The 22,810-nt window shown below is 42.8% G+C and overlaps 1 protein-coding gene and 1 pseudogene across 1 annotated transcript; both read right to left on the reverse strand.

Moving 5' to 3' along the window:
- Positions 1–499: 499 nt before the first annotated feature.
- Positions 500–2,211, reverse strand: TFDP3 (transcription factor Dp family member 3). Its single transcript, XM_004024407.3, has one exon. It carries the CDS (start codon positions 2,087–2,089, stop codon positions 872–874), a length of 1,218 nt encoding a protein of 405 aa, XP_004024456.1. The 5' UTR covers positions 2,090–2,211; the 3' UTR covers positions 500–871.
- Positions 2,212–22,445: 20,234 nt separating this feature from the next.
- Positions 22,446–22,589, reverse strand: LOC115932582 (uncharacterized; annotated as a pseudogene).
- Between the last annotated feature and the right edge of the window lie 221 nt (positions 22,590–22,810).

Genomic DNA, 22,810 nt, shown 5'->3' on the forward strand with positions numbered 1-22,810 from the left:
CCTTGATTGCCAGCTGGGAGCCTTAAACCATCCTGTCTTAGTTCGTTTTCTGCTCCTATAACAGACTGGGTAATTTACAAAGAAAAATAGATTTATTTGTCTTATGGTTCTGGAGCCTGAGAAGTCCAAAGGCATGGTGCCAGCATATGCTTGGCACCTAGTGAAGACGTTCCTGCTGTGTCCTAACATGGCAGAATGGCAAGCAAGCATTCAAGACAGAGGAACAGGGTTGAAATTATCCTTCTATCAAGAGTCTATTCCTATTATAACAGCATTAATCCATTGATGAGGGCACAGCCCTTATGGCCTAATCACCTCTTAAAGACCCTACCTCTTTTTTTTTAAGATTGATGGTGTTTATTCTTCTGAAAATAGAATTCTGCCGTTTGCTTGGGGCTCTGGACACTGCAAAACTGAACAAATAGAAAAGAGTCTTGCTATGCATCAGTGGGGGTGCCATCCAAATCCACGGCAAATAAACGGCATTCGGTACTCACTGTGCACAAAAGGATAGCATTTTATTTTCATGGATGTGGATGAAGTACAATTTCTTCAGTAAACTGAGGAAAAACTGTTAAGGGGCAACAATGAACTCTGCATTTAAAGAAAAATAGAAAATGAAAACACAAAATCCTAAAAAGTAAATAAAGATTCTGCGTCAGCACACTGGTATCAAAACACACATCAACAGCACGTCTTAATCATACGGGAAACAATCCTTGCTTATCAGAGGTGCATATCTAAATTCTATAGCTTACCAATATCTTCTTGGGAGTAGGCAAAAAAGAAACAGAAAACCTCACATTAAAAAAAAAAAAAGTTTCTTTTCCCTAAATGTTTTCCTGAAGCTGAATCTTAAGGCGAGAGGACGTCAGTCATCCTCGTCATTCTCACTGAAGTCGTCATCGTTGTTGTCCTCCTCCTCTTCCTCCTCGACTGCTGGGGTCTCCACCCTGGAGCCACTGTACTGAGATCCATTGGAGCTTGTGGCCAGCATCCCAACCGCAATGTTGGTCAGGTCACTGGCAGAAAGCCACCTGCCATTACCCGTGGAACCTGCCGTCGTGAACATACCTCCAAAAGTTCCCTGAGCCATTTCTGTCACGTACGGCTCCAGAGCCTTTGGGACCAAACTTCTGGCCATTTTAAGGTCTTCGGCAGAGCAGCTCCCGGACTCTAGCCCAAAAGTCATGCCCATCCACGTCAGCACTTCTGTGTCATCGTGGATTTCGAATGAGTTGTTAAAATTAAACAGATATTCTGATTTGTTGTCGGAGACGCTGCAGTTGATGACGGTCTTCTTGCTAGTGTTGATGATGATGAAGGGCACGTGGATGACTGAGTTGGGCGGCGGCCGCTGGCTGACCTGCTCCTCCACATACTGGTTTCTCAGCACCAGGTTCTTGAAGGCAATTTGCTGTAGAATAAGTTGTTGAAGTTCAGACTGTTTCTGCTTTATTCTTTCAAGTCTCTTCTGTCTTTCCACCCGTAAGTTCTGACAGTTCTGAGCCGAGTTGGTGGTCAGACCAATCCACTTGATCTTCTCTTTCTCCCTGGAGATGATATTCATGGCCATCAGCACGTTTAAGGCATCGTAGGTGCGCCGTTTTATGTTCCTCACATCATAAGCTGACTCGTTTGGTGAGACGTGGTTGCTGGCAGCTCTGAACTTGGCGACCAGCTCGCCCACCACTTCCTGGCAGGAAGTGGTCCCTTTCCTCTGCACCGTCTCCAAGACCTTCATGGAAAGATGGCACAGGCCCATGCCATTCTTCTCTCCTTTCCTGTTGTGCTGCCCGGCCCACGGAGGTGAGGAGTAGGAATGCTGGTTCTGAGAGGCAAAGTAAGTGCTGGGTGGGTTTGGGCTTCCTACCACAGGGATGTTTGATGCTGCCGGTCTCTGAGGCATACCAATTACCACTTGCTGGTCAATGTTGACACTGGACTGTCCAAAGGTTTTCGGCAAGAGCTGCTTCCAGAGCGGGTTCACGGTGGAGGGGTGAACGGCCACGGGGCCGCTGGTCTGGTTCTGGTCTATCAAGACCTTGAGTTCTTCGTTAGCTTCAGTTAGACTGACATATTTTGCCATGTTACCAGATTTGGGAAATAAATGCTATAAATGTTCACCTTTCCAGAGAAGAAAAACAATTCTTCCGGGCCGAGTGTAGGGCTGCCGTGAGGTGCGTGGCGTAACGTGCCTGGCGTAACGTGCGTGGCATGGGGTGCGTGGCGTGTGGTACGTGGCGTGTGGTACGTGGCGTAACGTGCATGGCGTAACGTGCGTGGCGTTTGCTGCGGGGCGTGTGGTACGTGGCGTAACATGCGCCGCGTGAGGTGCGCAGCGGCAGGGGGGCGGTCCGTGCAGTGCGCCTGCGTGCCTTTTCACGCCTTCAGCCTCTCCTCCTCTGGCCCTACCTCTTAATACTGTTACAATGGTAATTAAGTTTCCAACACATGAACTTTTGGAGGACACATTTAAACCATAGCACATCCTAAAGGGACTGATGAAAATCAGACGTGTAGGCCTCTGCAGGCCCATCTATCATTTCTTCCCAGCCATTGTCTCACAAGAAGCTGGATCTGGGCTCTTGCAAGGATTATTTCTTCACCTGCTGGTCAAGAAGCTTATTGTGGAAGAATCCAGTTTTTGTCTCTCTACCCAAACAGCTACGCTAAGCCTTCCTGAGTAGATAGAGATGGGAAAAAGGAGTTAACAATATACAGTATCATTTATTTGTTGAGCTGTGGTACAATCAATAGACTAAGTCCACAGCCTACACCTCACTTTGGAAGCTACACACATTGCCAATGAGAAAGAAATCTAAAGAGAGAACGAGACAAAGCCCAGCAGAAGCAGAGGCCTGTGGCAGTCTCTTTCTCCCACCGTTGGTCTCAACTCTGCCTTACTCACCAAGAGTCCTAATAACCATGCCACACAGGCTCTGTGTCTTCAGGCCTGCTTCTCTAGTCCACACCAACTTCCTCTAGCACCTCGACTCTGGAAATAATGCATGTGATTGCACACAAGCATACACCTCAGCCTCAAATACACAGAGGTGCTGTCTCACTCACCTCGGGCAGCCGTAACAAAATACCATAGACTGGGTGGCTGAAACAATAGACATTTATTTTCTCACAGTTCTGGAGGCTAGAAGTCCAAGATCAAGTTTCCAGCAGGGTTGGTTTCTGGTGAGGGCTCACTTCCTGGCTTTCAGATGTCTGCCTTCTCACTGTGTCCTCACATGGCAGCAGGGCTTGGAGAGATCTCTTTTGATAAGGACACATCCTATCCTATTTGGGACCCACCCTTATGACCTCATTTAACCTTAATTACCTCCTAAAGACCCTATCTCCAGATACAGTCAAATTGGGGGTTAGGGCATCAACATATGAGTTTTAGTGGGTAGGGGGACAAAATTCAGTCTGTAGCATTTGCTAAACAGAACCAGAGCTGGACAGTAGTGAAAGAGTAGTGAAATTGGGGGTTAGGAGTTCAACATATGAATTTTATTGGGTAGGGGGACAAAATTCAGTCTATAGCATTTGCCTAACAGAACCAGAGCTGGACAGTAATAAAAGAGGTAAAACAGATATTATTCAGGAACTATTGCAATGGGGCAAAGAGACCTCAGGATAGAACTGGGCTCAATTCTTTTTTAAGGCAGAGTCTCACTCTGTCGCCCAGGTTAGAGTGCAGTGGCACGATCTAGGCTCACTGCAACTTCCGCAACCTCCGCCTCCTGGGTTCAAGCGATTCTCCTGCCTCAGCCTCCTGAATAGCTGGGATTACAGGCTCCCGCCACCACGCCCGGCTGTGAGCCACTGCACCTGGTCTGGGCTCAATTTTAAATGCAGTAAATGCAAGAGGATTTATAGCCAAGGAGCAGAGCAAAGTGGTCAGTGGATGAAAAATCACTAAGAAGACACATCAAGGGTAGATGAATTCTTGTTAAACCAACTTAACAAGATTCTTGCTAAAGGTAGGCTGGGGTGATCAGATATCAAGGGTGGGGAAGAAGAGTGTGATCAGATATTGAAGGTGATTGTATATCAAGAGCAGGGGATTCTCACTAAAGTGACTCAAGCTAAACTCCTGCTAAAACTAGACTTAGCAAGGATGAGGTCAAAAAGAGGGCTTAGAAGAGCCTGTCTAAAGTTTAATTAAGGAGAGAGTTTTAACCCCTCTGGTTCGCCCCAAATTTATGTTTTCTCACATGCAAAATGCATTCATTCCATTCCAACCGTCCCCAAAGTCGTCACTCTTTCCAGCATCAACTCTTAAAGTCTGAAGTCCAAAGTCTCATCTAAATATCATGTAAATTATATATTGGTGAGACTAAGGTAAGATTCATCCATAGACAAAATTCCTCTCTAGCTGTGAACCTATGAAACCAGACTAGTTATGTGCTTCTAAAATACAATGGTGACAGAGGCATAGGATAGACATTCCCATTCCAAAAGAAAGAAATCAGAAGGAAGAAAGGGTAGTGAGTCCCAAGCAAGTCCAAAACCTAGCAAGGCGAATTCCATGAGATCTTAAGGCTCCATAATAATCCTCTTTGGTTAAACACTCTACCCACCACTTGGGTGGCAGTATCACTTTCATGGCTCTGCTAGGGCCCTGCCCCTTCAGTTATCAGAGAGGGTCCAGCCCAAAGGATTGTCTATAAAGGCTGCCTTGCCCCTGAGGCACAGGGCGGGGTCATCCTGGCCCACTGAAACTGGAGAGGTGGTATCACCCTTTGAAACTGAGGTAGAAACAGCCTTGCACCCTGGGCCTGTGGTAGAAGTGTCAGCCCTGATTATCTATAAATGCCTTCATGGTTATTCTTATTTTTCCTTGAATAACAGTGCAATTGGCAGCCAAATAGGTAAATGGTCTGCTCCTGAGAATCCAAGAACTTCAAAAGTCTTCCTTCATTCTGTGTAGCTTTCTCTGTCTCCTTTAGTTCAAACTAGTGTTTTTGCTCATATAATCCCACTTCTATTCCTGGCTTCCTCTGAGATGGCTGATTATACTCATGAGTCCCACCCACAATCTCTTCATCAAATGGTTGTCCAGCTGTAGGGTTAGTGTTCTCTTCAGGACAAGTTTCATTTTTTGCAATATGGATAGGCTGAGAATATTCCAAGTTGTTAAGTTCTGGTTCCTTTTTGCTTAACAATTCCTTCTTTAATTCATCTCTCTCTTCTTGCATTTTACTATAATTAGTCAGGAGAAACCAAGCCAATCCCTCAACACTTTGCTTAGAAATCTCCTTAGTTAAATATCCAATTTCTTCACTTTCATGTTCTAACTTCTGCAAAACACTAGGACACAGTTCAGCCAAGTTCTTTGCCACCATATAACAGAAATCACCTTTCCTCCAGTTTTCAGTATCTTGTTCTTTATTTCTCTGTGAGACCTTACCAGGATTGCCCTAAATGTCCATATTTCTAGGATGTGCTGCAAGACTCTAGCCTTTACTCATTACCCAGTTCTAAAGCCACTTCCACATTTTTAGGTATTTTTTACAGCAGCACCCCACTTCTCAATACCAAAATCTGTCTTATTGTATTTGGATTACCATATCAAAATACTGTAGACTGGTGGCTTAAACAGCATACATTTATTTTCTCACAGTTCTGGAGGCAGGAAAGTCTAAGACCAAGGTTCTAGCAGGATTTGGTCTCTGGTGAGCACCCTCTTTCTATCTTGCAGATGGCTACCTTTTCACTGTGTTTCTCACATGAAAAAGCGAAAGGAGAGAGAGAGAGAGAAAGATTGATTTCACTTATTATAAAGACATAGTCCTATAAGATTAAGATTCCACTCTTAATGATTTCATTTAATTTTAATTACCTCCTAAAGACTCTGTCTCCAAATACAGTCAAATTGGGTGTTTGGGTTTCAGCATAAGAATTTTCAAAGGATGCAATTTAGTTCATAGCAGGTGCTCTGCTGGTTTTTTTCTCACTGCCCTGTGGTAGCTGCAGACAGGTAGGCTTTGCTGAACTCATTAAGCATTGGTAGAACTTCTCAGAGACTTTGCTCAGAACATAAGGCCCCAACAGAGCAAAAAATGGCTTCTGACATCTAAGTGTTGACATGCTTACCAGGCCTCATCCAGGCTTCCAACTCTAACATTTAAGAGGCCCAGAGCAAGAATACAAACAGAGCATATGCCTGATAATTAAAAATTATAAGTCAAAGCAAAAAAAAATTGTTAAATGTGTTCTATCTTCTATTTTGACAACTATACCTTTATAAAAGCAAAATCATACTTTTTCAATAGTTTTAATACTATTGAAAGCAAAATATCAAAGATGACTGAGTTTAATTATGACTCTGCATGTCTGAGTGTTCTTCTTATGGGCTAGCAATATATGGATGAGTAATAATGTAAAGACATACATATTTCAGGAATTATTTTGTATTCCACAAAATTAATTTTTGTCACCTTCAGCAAAAATTAGTTATTCATTGCTGTAATAGTAAATTTTCATATAATGTATAATTTTCAGTCATGATCCAAAGCAGAGGTCAGCAGACTTTTTCTGTTAAGAGATCGATAGTAAAAATTTGAAGCTTTGCAGACACCATACAGTCTCTATTTCAACTACTCACTCTGCCGTTGTACAGAAGCTATAATACTCACCATGTAAACAAATGAGTGTGGCTGTGCTTCAATAAAACTTTATTTATAAAAATAGGCAGTCCACTTGTGGGCCATACCCCTGAGCTAAATCAGTAAAAAATAAAATGTAGGATGACATCAGCAAAATGGCAGAGTAGGAAATCCAACCCTCCTTGCCCCACAAAAACAATGATCTAACAACTACCCACGAATGAAAATAACACCCAGGAGTTTGCCCAGGGCTCAGCAAAGTAAAGGTTCATCTAGTCCTAAAGAGCAAAGCAACCTCTCAGTACCTAGAAGAAGAGAGGAGGACAGATTTAGGAGGAGACTTTTCCTAACCTCTCATGGCAAAGGAGTCACACACATTTTAGCCCAATAAAAGGGAAGGTAGCTTGTCCTAGTGGGTCAGAAGGTGGCCTGCCAACCAGATGAATGCCAAATCCTTGCTGTGTGGCTTGGGGAAAGTTGCTACACCTTTCTGTGCCTCAGTATCTTCATTTAGAAAATGTTAAGCCTTCCAGGTGCTCAATAAAGATCCACCCCTTCATTTGCATAAAACAGTTTGAGCATTATTTGGTTATCAATTTAGCTTTCGTTTTAACATCTGCCATTATCAACTTCTCTTTAGAGAAATTTCAAGACCTTCCAAGATTCCACATGGCTCGAATAGAATGCAAGTTGTCAAAACAAAACCCTCCTGGCCCTTCAGGGTACATGAGGGAGGGCTGAATAAGGGTCTGCTGGGTGCCTCAATTACTGGGCCACTTGGGCCAGGATCCTGTATGCGGTATTGTTTGGATGAGATTCCTGAGCTCCACTTGGCAATATTAGAAAATATGCCCATGGTCCCAGGAGTCTCTGGGATTGGTGGTGGTCAAGGCAGGGAGGGGATAAGAATTTGATGCTACAGGCTGGGTGTGGTGACTCATGCCTGTAATCTCAACACTTTGGGAGGCGAAGGCGGGCAGATCATTTGAGGTTAGGAGTTTGAGACCAGTCTGGCCAACGTGGTGAAACCCCATCTCTACTACAGATACAAAAAGTAGCTGGGCGTGGTGGTGGGCATCTGCAGTCCTAGCTATTCGGTAGGCTGAGGCAGGAGAATCACTTGAACCTGGGAGGCGGAGGTTGCAGTGAGCCAAAATTGCACCACTGCACTCCAGCCTGGATGACAGAGTGACTCTGTCTCAAGAAAACAATTTGATGCTACAAAAAATAATTTTTCTCTGGAGAAGGAGAGACATGTTGAGAGCTGTCTTCAAATATCTAAAGAGCCATCCTGTAAAAGAAAACACAAACTTGATCTTTGCTACTCCAGAGGAAAAAATTAGAAACAGCAGGCAGAAGGTACACAAACGCTGGTTCCAGCTCAATTTAAGAAAGTCATTGCTAATGACTTAAGTGATTCAACAAAGAAAAGGGCTATTCAGGCAGTAGTAAACTCCCTGGGCAGGTAGTATTCAAGCAGATGCCATGTGTCTATCTGCTAGGATGCTACCAAAAATTTTATTGGCCAGATGGACAGTTGGGATAAATGTTCTTTCTAAAGATCTTCTAACACCATAGGAGTCTCTATGCATGCATGGGACAACATCAAATTTAAGTAGGCTCAATCTCATAGGGCCTCAACTAACTTTACAGAATTTTAAAATCTGATTACTGCGATGGCATGCCACTTTGGGATTATGTCACTGTATTTCCTTCAGCAAGCTCAAAACATTTTGCGCGTCTCTTTCCTATCATTTGGCATTGTAGGCAAGGCATGATTCTCTACTGATTGTGAAACAAAGGTCCCCAAAAGATGTAACTTCCGGGAGTCATACTGAATTTGTGGGGGACTTCAAAGCAGAACACAAGTTTCCTGACCCACAACCCAACTCCAGTGACCGCCCTCACAATGGAAAACATGCTCCATTGCTCTGGGATAGAAGAGGCTCACTTGACCAATTTGGAAATCCTCTCACTGTGTTGAGAAGAGTAGAAAACAGAATGTGAACTTTCCAAGTTAAAAGTCTATTTCCTACCGGGAAAATTAGACATCTGGTTTGTAGTTAAAGAAGATGGATCCTAAGGGATCTGTGACAATAAATTGCTTTTCTAAATCTGCCTTTTAGAAATTTAAACACACATTCATCAGAAACATATGGATTGGATATACAAAAACCTGGAATGCTGTTGGATTGGCAAACAATGAGAGAATCTTAGAATAATGGGATAGAAGAGATTTCTAAATGTTTGACTGTCTAGTCTGTCTTCCCTCTAGCCTAGCTCTCTTGCCTCCATCAAGCAAGAACTCTGTAATGAGGGCCTATTGTGTTCTCAGCACCTGTTGTGTTGGGTGGCAGTTAACAAAAAGCAGTCCAAATATTAGTCGGTTTTCAGTAAGATAGTCATATTATGCTGAAGAAGATATCCTATGGGCTAACCTTGGTCTAATGACATGCAACTACAAGGAACATCAAGGAGCCAAACTGCAATTAACCATGAACCCCATTGTCTTCTGGGAAATAGAGAAAACTTCCATTGTGCCCACTGAGTATTACAATACAGGGTTGAGGTGGGAAGGGTAGGTGTGGGAGGTACAGAAAATATAGGGACAGGGACCCCTCAATTAAATGGTTTACTGTTAATTGACTTTTCTGATTAATTTCTATGAATAATCCATTTCTGCATTAAAGTTACCTAAAACAAAAATGTGGCTATATCAGAGGCCTCAGAGATGCCTTGTTCAAGGCTGGGTGTGGTGGCTCATGCCTGTAGTCCTAGCACTCAGGGAGGCCTAGGCAAGAGCATCACTTGAGCCCAGGAGTTCGAGGCTGCAGTGAGCTATGATTGTGCCTCTGTACTCCAGCCTGACTGACAGAGGGAGACCCTGTCTCATAAAAAAAAAAAAAGTGCTGGTTCAAACTCTCAAGGCATGCATATGTAGGGATGTGTATGTGTGGGGATGTGTGTGTTGGCTGATCACTCATCAATGGATGTTTATAAACACAGTCCTTCACTAACCACAAGTTGTCAGTCTTATAACCAGACTATCAGTCCTAGCGTCAGCTCACTTGGAAAGAGGCTCAAGGAGACCCAAATCCAGGCCACCTCTGGAGCAGAGGCAGGCTTGGGAAAAATCAAATAGTTTTTTCTTCACTTCAAAAAAGCAGAAAGAAGACTGGTTTCCAGAATCTAAGAGGACTAAAATGGATTTCCGTAAGAAAATTCAATTTGAGTTGTAAGGAACTGTAGCTCTTTTTGAAAATCAGTCAAGCACTTGGAAAGTATGGACCACAGATTTTTTAAAAGATGCTGATAAAATGTAAGATTTGAAGGATGGCTGTATCTTTTCATTCAAAGAAAAAATATAGATCACAGGTTAAGTATATATTTTGCTTAAATTTCTATAGCAGAAAACAGGAAAATTAAAAAGCTTTTAGTATTTTGGCAAAATTAGAGGTAAATATTTTTTAAGTATTTATAATGGAATACTAGATAGCTATTTTTAAAAAGAATAAAATCTGAGTGAAAAATATACGAATTCTCTGTTGTTGTTTTAATTTTATTTTATGTATTTATTTATTTTTTTAAAGGAGTTTTGCTCCGGCTCACTGCAATCTTGGCTCACTGCAACCTCCGCCTCCTGGGTTCAAGCAATTCTCCTGCCTCAGCCTCCCGAGCAGCTGGGATTACAGGTGCCCACCACCACGCCCGGCTAATTTTTTGTATTTTTAGTATAGATGGGGTTTCACCATGTTGGTCAGGCTGGTCTTGAACTCCTGACCTCAGGTAATCCACCCGCCTTGGCCTCCCAAAGTGCTGGGATTACAGGCGTGAGCCACCACGCCCCGCCTGTTTTAATTTAAGTTCCAGGATACATGTGCAGGACATGCAGGTTTGTTACATAAGTAAATGTGTACCATGGTGTTTTGCTGCACCTATCAACCAATCACCTAGATATTAAGCCCAGCACGCATTAGCTATTTATCCTGATGCTCTCCCTCCCCCAACCTTCCCGACAGGCCCCAGTGTGTGTTGTTCCCCTCCCTGTGTCCATGTGTCCATGTGTTCTCATTGTTCATCTCCCCCTTATAAGTGAGAACATGCAGTGTTTGGTTTTCTTTTCCTGTGTTAGTTTCCTGAGGATAATGGCTTTCAGCTCCATCCATGTCCTTGCAAAGGACATGGTCTCATTCCTTTTTATGGCTGCATAATAAGAATATAGGAATTACTTGAAATATTTTTGCATCTAAGTCTGAAGTTATTTCGAAATACAATTTGTTAAAAGAATGCCATAAATGTTTATCAGAATACATGAACAAGCAAGTTCATAGCAGCACTGTTCATAATAGTCTCAAACTGAATGTCCATCAAAAGTAAAATGGAAAAATAATGTGTCACATTTCAATAACATGGAATGCTACACGGCAGTGAAAAAAAAGTACAGCTACAGAAGGTGGATGGATTTCACAGACATACTGTCGAGTAGAAGAAACAAGACACAAAGATACATGTTATATGATTCTATTTATGTGGAGTTCAAAAAGAGGCAGAACTAATCTCTGGTGGTAGATGGCAGAATGGAGGTTATCTTTGAGCATGGTGTGTTCACTGGATGGAGGGGCTGTGATTTCCTGGAATTATCACAATTCATGGAGCTTTATGGTGGAATTTGAGCACTTGCCTGAATGCAAACTGGACCTCCATAAACAACAATTCAAATTTTTTCAAAAGGAACAAAAGGCATCATACTTGATATCTCCATCTTTGGCTCCTTTTCCCCTATTTGTCATTCCTCAGATCCATCATCTCATATTTTATCCTTTTCTGTGTTCTGAGTTCTAACAAAGACAGCATTTATTTATCCCAGTATGGTAGTGTGGGCTGTGCACCTGTATGTCTGCTTCACCAGGTTGTAAGTTCCTAGAGAACAGGGAGCATATCATAATCATCTTATCCCCAGTACATTGTAGATACCTGGTCCCACATCTTAGAGACCTTACTCTGGCCCTTCCCTAGATGTAGCCCTCATAGAAGAGGAATCCACTGGACCAAAAGAATGTGTCCAACCACAGTCCGTGCCCTTCCTTTCTAGTGCATGCTCTGGCTGCCCAGGTCCTGGGAATTCTCTGGCTAAAGGGCCTTGTGCCTTCTTTCAGGGCCTGTGTGGGTCTCTATCCCCAGTCCATCCTCCCAAGGGTGGAACCCCTTGCACAGGAGGACCGGGGTGTTTACGTGCATGTGTGAGAGACCCCTCATAGTACAAGATGGAGTTGGGGTGGAAGAGAAGGGGGTCAGGAAGTCAGGCTGGGAGCTGGGAGCCTAGGACCACCCCATCTGTCCTGTCATGTTTTGGCATGAAACTCTGAGAAATTCAAGAATTTAAAACTTGATCCTGGTTTCCTGATCATTATGAAGATATGCTTTGTTTGTAAAGGTAGGAGAACAGAACACACTTTATTAAATGCTGTTAATTTATAACTTGCAAATCTTCAGACATATGGTAGGTGGAACTCAGTCCCTTTTGTACATTTGCCCTGGGCCCCACATATATTACGGGCAGGCTTGTCTGACATGTAGTAGCTACTCAATACATAATTAGCTAAATGAATAGCATGGGCTGCTATTCTCATTTCAGATTTGCATTTCTATCACTGGCTCTAAATGTGATTGCATGAGTAAGTCCTATCCACTTATTCCAGAGCAATTCATGTCACTGATAATGACATATTAAAGATGACTACATTTTTGGTTAATCAAGCTAACCTGCCTATTCCCACCACCACCACCCAGATACACACAAACATCCATGATAAAAGTTTTGCTTTATTTTCTGTTTATCACCTTTAAGGATTGTTCTAGCCTAGAACTGGGTTTCTCATTCCTACTTTATGATCCTTTATGCAATCAATTGGCACATGTAAAGTCTGTGGAATTTTTTTCCTTTTACTTGCATCCAAGGGCTTTAAACAGATGGTTGCTGCTACAGATCTTCTAGCCTCTGAGCAAGGCACGCTCCCCTGGGCTTCTGATTGCTCCTAGGTGTGGGGCATGTGTGGAAAGCTTGCATTTTAATCTAGGTTTTAGAGGTGGTGAGAGGTATACCTTGGAAGAGAGGAAAAGGGAAGACGTTTGAAATAGAAGACCTGGAGTCAGCACAGATGCAGTAATAGAATGGACATGTTCTGGGCAAATGACAGGAAGCAGAAGAGCTTGATGAATGCAGAGGGTCTGTAAGGGCATCTGACTGGTTCACAGGCATGTTCCCAGCACCTAGCTCAATGCATAGCACATAGTAGGTACACAATAAACACGAACTGTATGAAAAAATTAAATGAATCAGTGATGTGGGGAGTGCAGTTGCGAAAAAAAGAGACTGAGGTGTTTGTTTGGATTTGGTGCTAAAGGCAACGGGCAGTCACTGAAAATTCTTGAGCAGAAGAGTGACTTGGTAAATGAGGTGTTTTAGGAAGATGTATTTGACATAAAGGAGATACTAGAGGCAAGGAGTTCAGGAACAGAAGGTTTCAGTGATTTGCTCTGCTTTCCCTGGTGTCATGCATTGCTTCTATGATTTTCATCAAGTGAGATCTCAATGCTGGATGGAAGAAAGAGAGTGATTGTGAGTCATCATTCAGTTTTCCATGTACTAGATTTTGCATTAGCTCCTTATTGCAGGGCCTGGATTTGGAGCCATATGCCACATGACAGGTTTTTCATATTGAGTGAGTCATAGGACTTAATACTATGGAAGCAAAGAGCTGTCCATCAGAGTAATCGGACCCAATATACAAAAAGGTGTTTATGACTCATTGCAAGGATTTTCTAGCCTGCAATATGAATCACCAAATGCGCTTCACGGCCCAGTGTCTTTTGTATCAGCACTGGATTTCTGAAGATACGTTTCCACAGGACTAATTTGCAAACACACAGCAAATTCCAGTAGGAATATTCCATGAATGCCTTAAATTGTCAAGAGCTCCCCACCCAATTTACTTGAACTAATAGAATTGGCACCCTTTGCAGTATTTGCACTGGAGCATGCACACTGCTCCATCAAATGAGGTAGATACAAACGGATGTGTATTCTGGCAGCTCAGCAAAACCTGCATATTGCCCAGAACAGAGACAATGCAGCTCTAGGTCTCATAGCCCAGAGACCAGGTTAATAACAAGAGCAGCTACCATTTATAGGCACTTACTATATGCCAGGCCCCATGAAGCACTTTGTAGATGTTATCTAATTCCATCTTCACAGACACCCTGTTAGGTATGGGCTTTTATTATCCAATTTTGCAGAAAACAGATGAAAATATTAAGTAAATCAGAAAGACTAAGCTAGGACTAACACCCCAAATCTGACCAACCACCAGAAGGACTGCTGCTTACTGGCAACAAGAACCTGGGCATGTCAGTTAGTCTTCCTGAGCCTCAGTTTCCCCATCTATAAAAAGAGGATATTAAATAATAGTACCTACCTCACAGAGTTGTTGGAAAGATCAGATTAGCAGACTGTCTGGCACCATATAAACACTCAATACATGGTAACTAACATCAGTGTTATTTTTTCAGCTTTGTTGCTTTCAGCTTTGTTGCAGTACAATTGACAAAAATTGTATTTAAGGTGCACGACTTGATTTTTTTTTTTTTGAGACAGGGTCTCACTCTGTCACCCAGACTGGAGTGCAGTGGCATGATCTTGGCTCACTGCAACCTCTGCCTCCAAGGTTCAAGCGATTCTCCGGCCTCAGCCTCCTGAGTAGCTGGGATGACAGACGTGTGCCACTACCACCCAGCTAATTTTTGTATTTTCAGTAGAGACAGGGTTTCACCATGTTAGCCAGACTGGTCTCAAACTCTTGACCTCGAATGATCCACTTGCCTCAGCCACCCAAATTGCTGGGATTACAGGTATGAGCCACCACGCCTGGCCCACAACTTGATGCTTTGGTATATGTATGCATTGTGAAGTGATCACCACGATTAAGCTAATTAACATATCCATCACCATACATAGTTATCACTTTCTTTTTTGTGTGATGAAAACACTAAAGATGTACCTTTTCAGCAAATTTCAAGTATACACTACTGTATTGTTACTATAGGCATGGTGTTGTACAGAAGATTTCTACAATTTATTCATCTAGCATAACTGAAATTCTATATCCATTGAACAAGAACTCCTCATTTTCCCCATGCCTCAGCCCCTGGCAACCACTATTATATTCTCTGCTTCTATGAGTTTGACTATTATAGATTCCATATACAAGTGAGATCATTCAGTATTTGTCTTTATGTGTCTGGCCTATTTCACTTAACAGTGTCTTCCAGGTTCATCCGTATTGTCAAAAATGGCAGGCTTTCCTTATTTTTAAGGCCAAATAATATTCCATTTTATAAATATAAGAACACATCCCCCACTTTCTTTATTCATTCATCTGTCAAGCACACTTCACCACTAGGCCTTATGGCTTCTACCTTCAGAAGTCATCAATAGATCCTGGCTCTGTCACCAAAGTTGGGCAGTTGCAAACCAGTTGGAACAAATACTAACAGTGCTAATGCAGATGAGTTACCTCCACTCTCTGGACTTTATTATCCTAGGCACAATCTTAAGAACTTGGATTTCCAAAATTATCTTCTGGAGAAAAGAAGAACAAGGAAGCGTCGGGCATGGTGGCTCACATCTGTAATCCCAGCACTTTGGGAGGCCGAGGCAGGAGGATCACCTGAGCCCAGGAGTTTGAGACCAGCCTGAGCAACATAGTGAGACTCCCATCTCCACAAAAAATTTTAAAAAACTAGCCAGGCATGGTGATGTGCACCTGTGGTCGCAGCTACTTGGGAGGCTAAGGTGGGAGGGCCACTTGAGCCCAGGAATATAGGTGCAGTGAGCCATGATTGTGCCACTGCACTCCAGCCTGGGTGACAGAGCAAGACCCCAAAAGAGAGAGAGAGAGAGAGAGAAAGAAAGGAAGAAAGAAGAAAAGGAGAAAGGAAAGGAAAGGAAAGGAGAAGTAGGAGGAAGGAGAAAGAGAGAGAAAGAGAAAGAAAAAGAGAAGGAGGGAGGAAGGGAGGGAGGAAAGAAGGGAGGGAGGGAGGGAGGGAGGAAGGAAGGAAGGAAGGAAGGAAGGAAGGAAGGAAGGAAGGAAGGAAACTAAAGGAATGGTTTGAGTTAACCTAAGTAAAGAACAAAAGTAAGAACCCAGTCCATTCTCAGTACGCCATTGTAATTAAAAACAAAGATCCAGCCCAGTCCAAGAGACTAGATTACACTGTTCTACGTGAAAAAACAGCCAGAGCTGAGCTCACTGGATACAGCCACCACACCCACTGAGCCTGGAAGCCCACAAGAGAAACAACTTTATCAGGCCAACCAAAGTTATTTGGCCTAGGTATCTGGGCCTTTGCAGGTATTTTTCTGCCTGAACTTGAAAAAGATGCCCTAGTCACCTCTGCTATCAAAGCGTACCCAAGTTGGAAAAGGCATCCATCTTCATATGGCAATTTGGAATCATTTGCATGAGCTAGAAGCACATTAAATCTAAAACCAATTGCTACCTTAGGCCCAAGTTCTCAGGAAATCAGGGATACTATTATTTTATGAATTCGAGTTCACTTGTCATGTGGAATGTATAAATACATAGGATTTTAGAGAACAGATGTGTTACAAAAGTTATGACAACTCCAGATGATGGATCATGAATCATAATGGCAGAGAGCTAGCTAGCTAGCATGACTGATTTAGCATATGTTTTTCTCAGGAGTGGTCATCTCAAAACGGTTGGCATTTTGCTCTCTTGTTCTTTCTTTCCTCCTCTATGCCCCTGCATAGATTTTAAGGCCCAACCTGAGCCTCTCTACTTCCAGGATGCCTCTCCTGACCAACTGCTATAGTTTTCCTTATTTGCATAACTCATCTCACATGCCATCATTCACTACATTGTGCTATTTCTATACAACTGTCTAGGACTGTGATTAATACTAATCACCATTTTCTTAGCTGTTCATATATGTATGTCTTCTCACTTCTAGTTCTTAAAGACTGAGATTGTATAGTTCTACAAATTATGATTTATCCCGAATGTTTCCAAAAAGGCTTCAAGATGGCTGGGCCTGTTGTCCTAGAATTATTTGTATCTTTCACAGAATTTAGCATAGTTATACCTAAAGAAAGTAAGTCATAAATGCTTGTTGAGTGGAAGAATGAAAAAAGGATGAGTCATTGATCCATAAAAATCCGGTATATGGATTTGGAACCTTATTCTCAGCCTTACACTGAGAATCAAAGGAAGGCTTCTTCCCTTCTCTGGGTACTCTAAGTTAAACATGTATAGCACAGGCAGGCATGACCCAAAGGTCCACAGCACAGGAGAGCAGCAGCATTCAAGGATCCAGGAAGGACCATCAGATTTCACAATTACCTTCTTCTCCATGACTTTCAGTATTTAGGACTTTCAGATAAACATACAGATATGGACAACCATGTATCCCTTTAAGCAAACACCTGCATTTACTAAATAAATAAACCGTCCTTGCTATTCTAAACACATTAAGAACTCTCCTGCCTTGGGGTCTTTGCACTTGCTCTTCCCTCTACAGGGAAAGCTCTTTTCTTCAAATCTCTCCATGACTCACTCTCACTTTCCTGTGTTTTCAGGTCTCAGCTCAATAGACACTTCCTATGTGAGGTCTTCCCTGATCACTCAATGTCTCACTGTCCCAAAAGTCCCCATCCACCAACCCTGCTTGAATTTTTCTTTAGAACTTGTTGCCATTTGACTTCATGTATATTTACTGGCTTGTTTATTATTGACTGTCTCCCGCTTTTAGAGTGTAAGCTCCATGTGGTGGAGGGTGGTACTTTGTCTTTCTTGTTCACTGTATTCCCAACACTTAGCATAATTCTTGGAGTGGGTAATAGTAACAGCTCCAGTATAAGGAGCTATTAAATAATATGCTAAGACTTTACTGTGTTCCAGGCACGATGCTAAGAATTTTATACAAGGTATTTTATTTAATTCCTATAACAATCCTATAAGGGAGTGCTTTTTGTTTGTTTGTTTTGAGGCAGGGTCTCTGTTGCCCAGGCTGAAGTGCAGTGGTGTGATCTCAGCACACTGCAACCTCTGCTTCCTGGGCTCAAGCAATCCTTCCACCTCAGCCTTGTGAGTAGCTAGGATGACAGGAGCAGGCCACCATGCCTGGCTAAGGGAGTGCTTTTAATATCCCCATTTTACAAATAAAGAAACTGAAGCTCGTAGAAGTTAAGCAACTTTCTCAGCATCTTACAGCTAGTAAGTCATGGCCTGACTATTCTGACAATGTACCATAAGTGGGTTACAGGAAGGGGATTGTGCAGGCATTGAAGATCAGATACACAGGATAGGCAAAGATCTAACTGAGCATGGGCAGTTAGGAGAGTGTTTATACGACTGGGAGAATGGATGTGGGGTGAGAGAGGACTGAGGAGGGGGATCATGAGTAGAACTAGGAAATGGCCATGCTAGAGTTTGAATCCATGACCCTCTAGCACCAATGTCTGTGCTATAGACCACTATTTAAGAGTAATCAGCCTCTTACTAGAATGTCCTTTCCCTCCATCTCTGCCCACCTGTCAGGATCCCACTCAAATGCAGCCTTCTCGATCATCAGTGATCATGTGTTCACTGATCCTTTCCCTCTCTAACAGGTAATGGGCTCTCTTGCTGCTACCAGGTGGGGAATATGGGAAAACATTAGAGTTGGGTGCAATGTAGTGTTGAAAACACCGGGATCAGTTAGCATAGGGCTGGATGTTGTAGAAAGGACCCAGATTTGTACTTGGGGGTTTGCACTTGTTAGGTTGCCAATGTTCTGCAAATTCCAGTGCAAAGAAATAACAAAGTAACTCATACCCGCCTCCTGATTGGTCAGAGCAAGCTAAATGCAAACTACAAGTTGAAAACAAATATGGTAAACAACAACAAAGTACTGTATGGCAGCCACCTGGATTGATCCCAGTAACAAATTCTAACAGTACAGCGACCATCCTTTCCAGTCTTTTGCATATCCTTACCTCCTCCTAGGAAGTTCTTCCCTTCTATCTGTGCCCATGGAAATCTTACTCCACCTTCGACCTCCTCTCTGAAGCCTTTTCTAATTTCATGCTCTCCCACCCCCAACAGAGAGACTCAACAGAGGTGTTACTATCACATGGGGGACATGGGGAGGCCACACCATTTTTAAGTGGCAGAGGTGGGATGGGAGCCCTGGTCTACCTGCAAAATCCATACTCTTTCCATGTAGCATTTTGCTTGTTACCTGGCATTAAGGGCTGTGCACTCTAATTCCACATCAGTTGAGTCTGTGGAATGGGCAGCAAAATACACAGAAGAATGGATAACTATCTAGTAAGCTTATGCAATTACAAGATACACTTAAGATCTCTTTCTCATGGCTATGGTCCCTCCCCACTTCATCCCTTTCCCTTTATCTTATAGTTGCTTAGCAGCAGCAATACCCACAATGTTCTCCTGGGGTTCAGCAAAAACAGAAAAGCTGGACAAGAAACAATGCTGTACAGGTGGGGGTTGTATAGGTAGGAGGTGTAACTATGGAGGCACCCTCCAGAACCCTTGGTAGGATGTCTTTGTCTAGGCCCAGGTTGAGTATATCCTACCTTTTGGGTGGTGTGCTGCAGGGACTGATCTTCCCAACTCTGACTATCCAACACAGGGATTATTTCCTCTCCTTCTCCTTATTTTCTTTCTTTCTTTCTTTCTTTTCTTCTTCTTTTTTGGAACAGGCTCTCTCTGTTGCCCAGGCTGGAGTGCAGTGGTGTGATTATAGCTAACTGCAGCTTTGAACTCCTGGCCTCGAGCAATCTTCCCACCTCAGCCTCCCAAGTAGCTGGGACTACAGGCACACACCACCATGCCCACCTAATTTAAAAAAAATTGTAGAAATGGGGTCTCACTACATTGCCCAGGCTGGTCTCAAACTCCTAGCCTCAAGCAGTCCTCTCACCTTGGCCTCCCACAGTGCTGAGATTACAGGCATCAGACACTGCACCCCGCCCAGAGTGACTTCCTAACTCCAAATCTGAATTCCACCTCCAGTACCTACTAGACTAAAACTAGCCCCTTTCCTCTTTCCTGTTGCTCTGTCCATCTCCAAACCCAACCCCATGCCTCCTCATCCCTTTGATGTATTGTCTTGGCTCTTCTGGATACTACAAGGTGAAGGGTCTGAATTTACTGACCTGATTATCCCCCCAGGGACTATACCCTCCCACATATGCACTTGCAGAAGAGGAAGCTGTTTGAGAGGAGAGGGCCATTTTGAAATTAAATAATAAAAGAGGCTTGAGACACATGCAAGTTCCAGAGTAGAATTCTCTAGCCAGGGTTCTCAACATGTGGTCCATGGACCACCATCCTCAAAATTGCCTAAGGAGCTTGTTAAAAATATAGAATCTCAGGCCTCAAGCCCAGACCTACTGAATCTGCATTTTAACAAGCTCACTAGTTGATTCCAGTATGCACTAAAGTTAGAGACCCATTTCCTTTATCGGCCTTAACTGCTTAAAGCAGTGGTTCACAGACTTGGCGGCACATCAGAATAACATAGTGAGCTCAAGAAAAATATTGGCTCCTGGGTCCCACCCCTAACAATTGTGATTCAATTGGTCTGTGGCGGGACTGGACATTTGAGAATTTTAAAAGCTTCCCAGGTAATTTTAATGTGCAGCCATAGTTATAAACCAATGGTGTAGAGGAAACACATGCAGCTCCATAGATAAGAGCTCCTCCATCCAAGGTTGTGTTTTCTGTGTGATTGTGTGTGTCTGTGTATGTGTGTTCAAAAATGTTAAAATTTTTGCTGAGCCTGAGGTGTAAAGCAACATCTTCTGGGCAGATTTGGGAATTTCACTAGGGGTGACAACAGGCACTCCCAGGAAAAATATGCAGTGGGCTGACTGGTCCATTGGGAGAAATGATCATGTTGTATCACTCAGTTGCCCAATCACCCTCAAGGATTGGGGCCACAGGTGCATCCCTGGCGTGGATGACCTGGCGGTGCCCACCCTTAGCACTGTGTCATTTGTACCATTAAAGTTGTATCCTCTCTGTTGGGCTCATTTGAGGCTCTCTTAAGATCTGGTGATTAATATAAAGGTGAAGATCCAAAGAGCTGACTTTTGCTTTTATCTGCACTGCCCTCCCCCCAAAGAAACAAGATTTGCCTTAAGTAGCCCCCAAGTTCATGGTTTCAGCCACATAAAAGGCTCCAGACCCATTTATATGTCTCAGCTGTGATTGATGAATAGCCGTCCATCCTCTTGTGACGGGAGTTGCTGCTTGTTGTTGTACTAGGTAAAGCAATTGTATAAATTACCTCTCATCCAAGTCACAAAATATGTTTGCCAAAATGATTTCTTCTAAAATTGTAAAAGTGAAAATAGAGTGCACAGAGAGAAATTGAGTTTGCTCCAAGGGGCTATGAATTCACCATTAAGAAAGCATCGAAAAGAGATTAGCAATCCATCTGGTGTGTTTGCACATCGTTTAGTGCCATTTTGGGGCATTTCTGAAAATGTCAGTCATGGTGGAGAGGAAGAGAAGGAGGTTCCATTGGCCATTAAGATGATATACCAAGAGGCTGTGGTTATCAGGGCATGCAGTGGGGCAGCGCTTCACCAGCTCTGACCTCAGCTCAGTGAGAATTGCAAAAGCTCCAAAGTTTAATAAAAATCAGTGGCTAGATTCCAGTGCTAGGGGGTTTGATAAAGCATTGTCATAAGCTTCAGGCCATGTTCTTTGAACAAAACAACTCTCTATATTCTTGAATATCCCCCCCAACACACACACACACACACAGACACACACAGTCTTCTTCACCAAAGAAAACTGACAAATGGACAAACTCATATTTTCTAAGCCAATCTGGGAAAGATCTAAGCTAAATATGGGACATCTTAGTTAAGTATTTTGCCGAAAAGTCCCACTCTTTAGCAGTCTTAAAATTAAGACAGACTGGGCACAGTGGCTCATGCCTGTAATCCCAGCAATTTAGGAGACTGAGGCAGGAGGATCACTTGAGGCCAGGAGTTCCATACCAGCTTGGGCAACATAGTGAGACTCCATCTCTATAAAAAAAATTAAAAATGATCTGTGCATGGTGGCACATACCTGTAATCCTAGCTACTTATGAAGCCAGGGTGGGAGGGTCACTTGAGCCCAGGAGTTCAAGGCTACAGTGAACCATGACTACACCATTGCACTCCAGCCTGGGCGACAGAGTGAGACCCTGTCTCTAAAACAAGTAAACAACAACAACAGCAACAAAAACAAAGATATAAATATAATCAGAACATTGTACACAAATCATGTTGTGACATTGTTACATTTTATATAAAATAATTCTTCTTTAGCAGGCTGTGTATCTTCTATGACATTCTCTTTTACTGTTATTAGAAAATTACACTCCCAGCATTACATCTATATGTAATAAGACAGACTACACTTTCTTCCACCTCATTACATCTATTTGTAGTAAGACAGACTACACTTTCTTCCACCTCTTGGTGAAAGGAATTTTGTCTACTCCCTATGCTTACCTTGTCCCAAAAGCTGAAAGTCTGGATTCTGGGGCTATTTTCCAAAATGACAGAGGATATCAAAGATCATGCAGAATAGATCAAAGTAAGTGTTCATAATGTAAATGCCTATTTCCTGGAAGAGGCACACTCTGAATGAGACAAGGAGATAAAGCCCTAGAGATCTGCCACACCACTGAGAAATGTCAAATGTGCTCGTCTATTTCCTTTCTCTTTTTCCCCTGGGGAAAGTGTGAATGAAAGTCCTACTATCACAAATTATGCAGTCAAGTTTTTCACATTTGGGGAAATTGCAGGGGTCAGCACATCTGAGTGCAATGGATAAGGCTGGCCATGGAAAAACCACCTTCGTGATCATGGTATTTCCACTGCCAGGTAAGTGTCTCAGATGATTCTTAATCCAGAGTTCATTACCTTATTTTCTGTTTTGATCAGAATCAGAAAGCCATCATCAGGTTTGAGAGAATCTCTACAACAGTATAATGTAAAGTCAGTGAGGGAAGAGTGTTTTGTCTGTTTTGTTCACCAGTGTATCTCCTTAGTATAGCTAAGTGTATTAGTCCATTCTCATGCTGCTAACTGGGTAATTTGTAAAGGAAAGAGA

Source organism: Gorilla gorilla, chromosome X, assembly GCF_029281585.2.
Source record: "Gorilla gorilla gorilla isolate KB3781 chromosome X, NHGRI_mGorGor1-v2.1_pri, whole genome shotgun sequence".
NCBI lineage: Eukaryota > Metazoa > Chordata > Mammalia > Primates > Hominidae > Gorilla > Gorilla gorilla.

Excerpts from the sequence above, each read along its gene's own strand:
- TFDP3 (XM_004024407.3), bottom strand. The coding sequence starts at position 2,089 with ATGGCAAAATATGTCAGTCTAACTGAAGCTAACGAAGAACTCAAGGTC.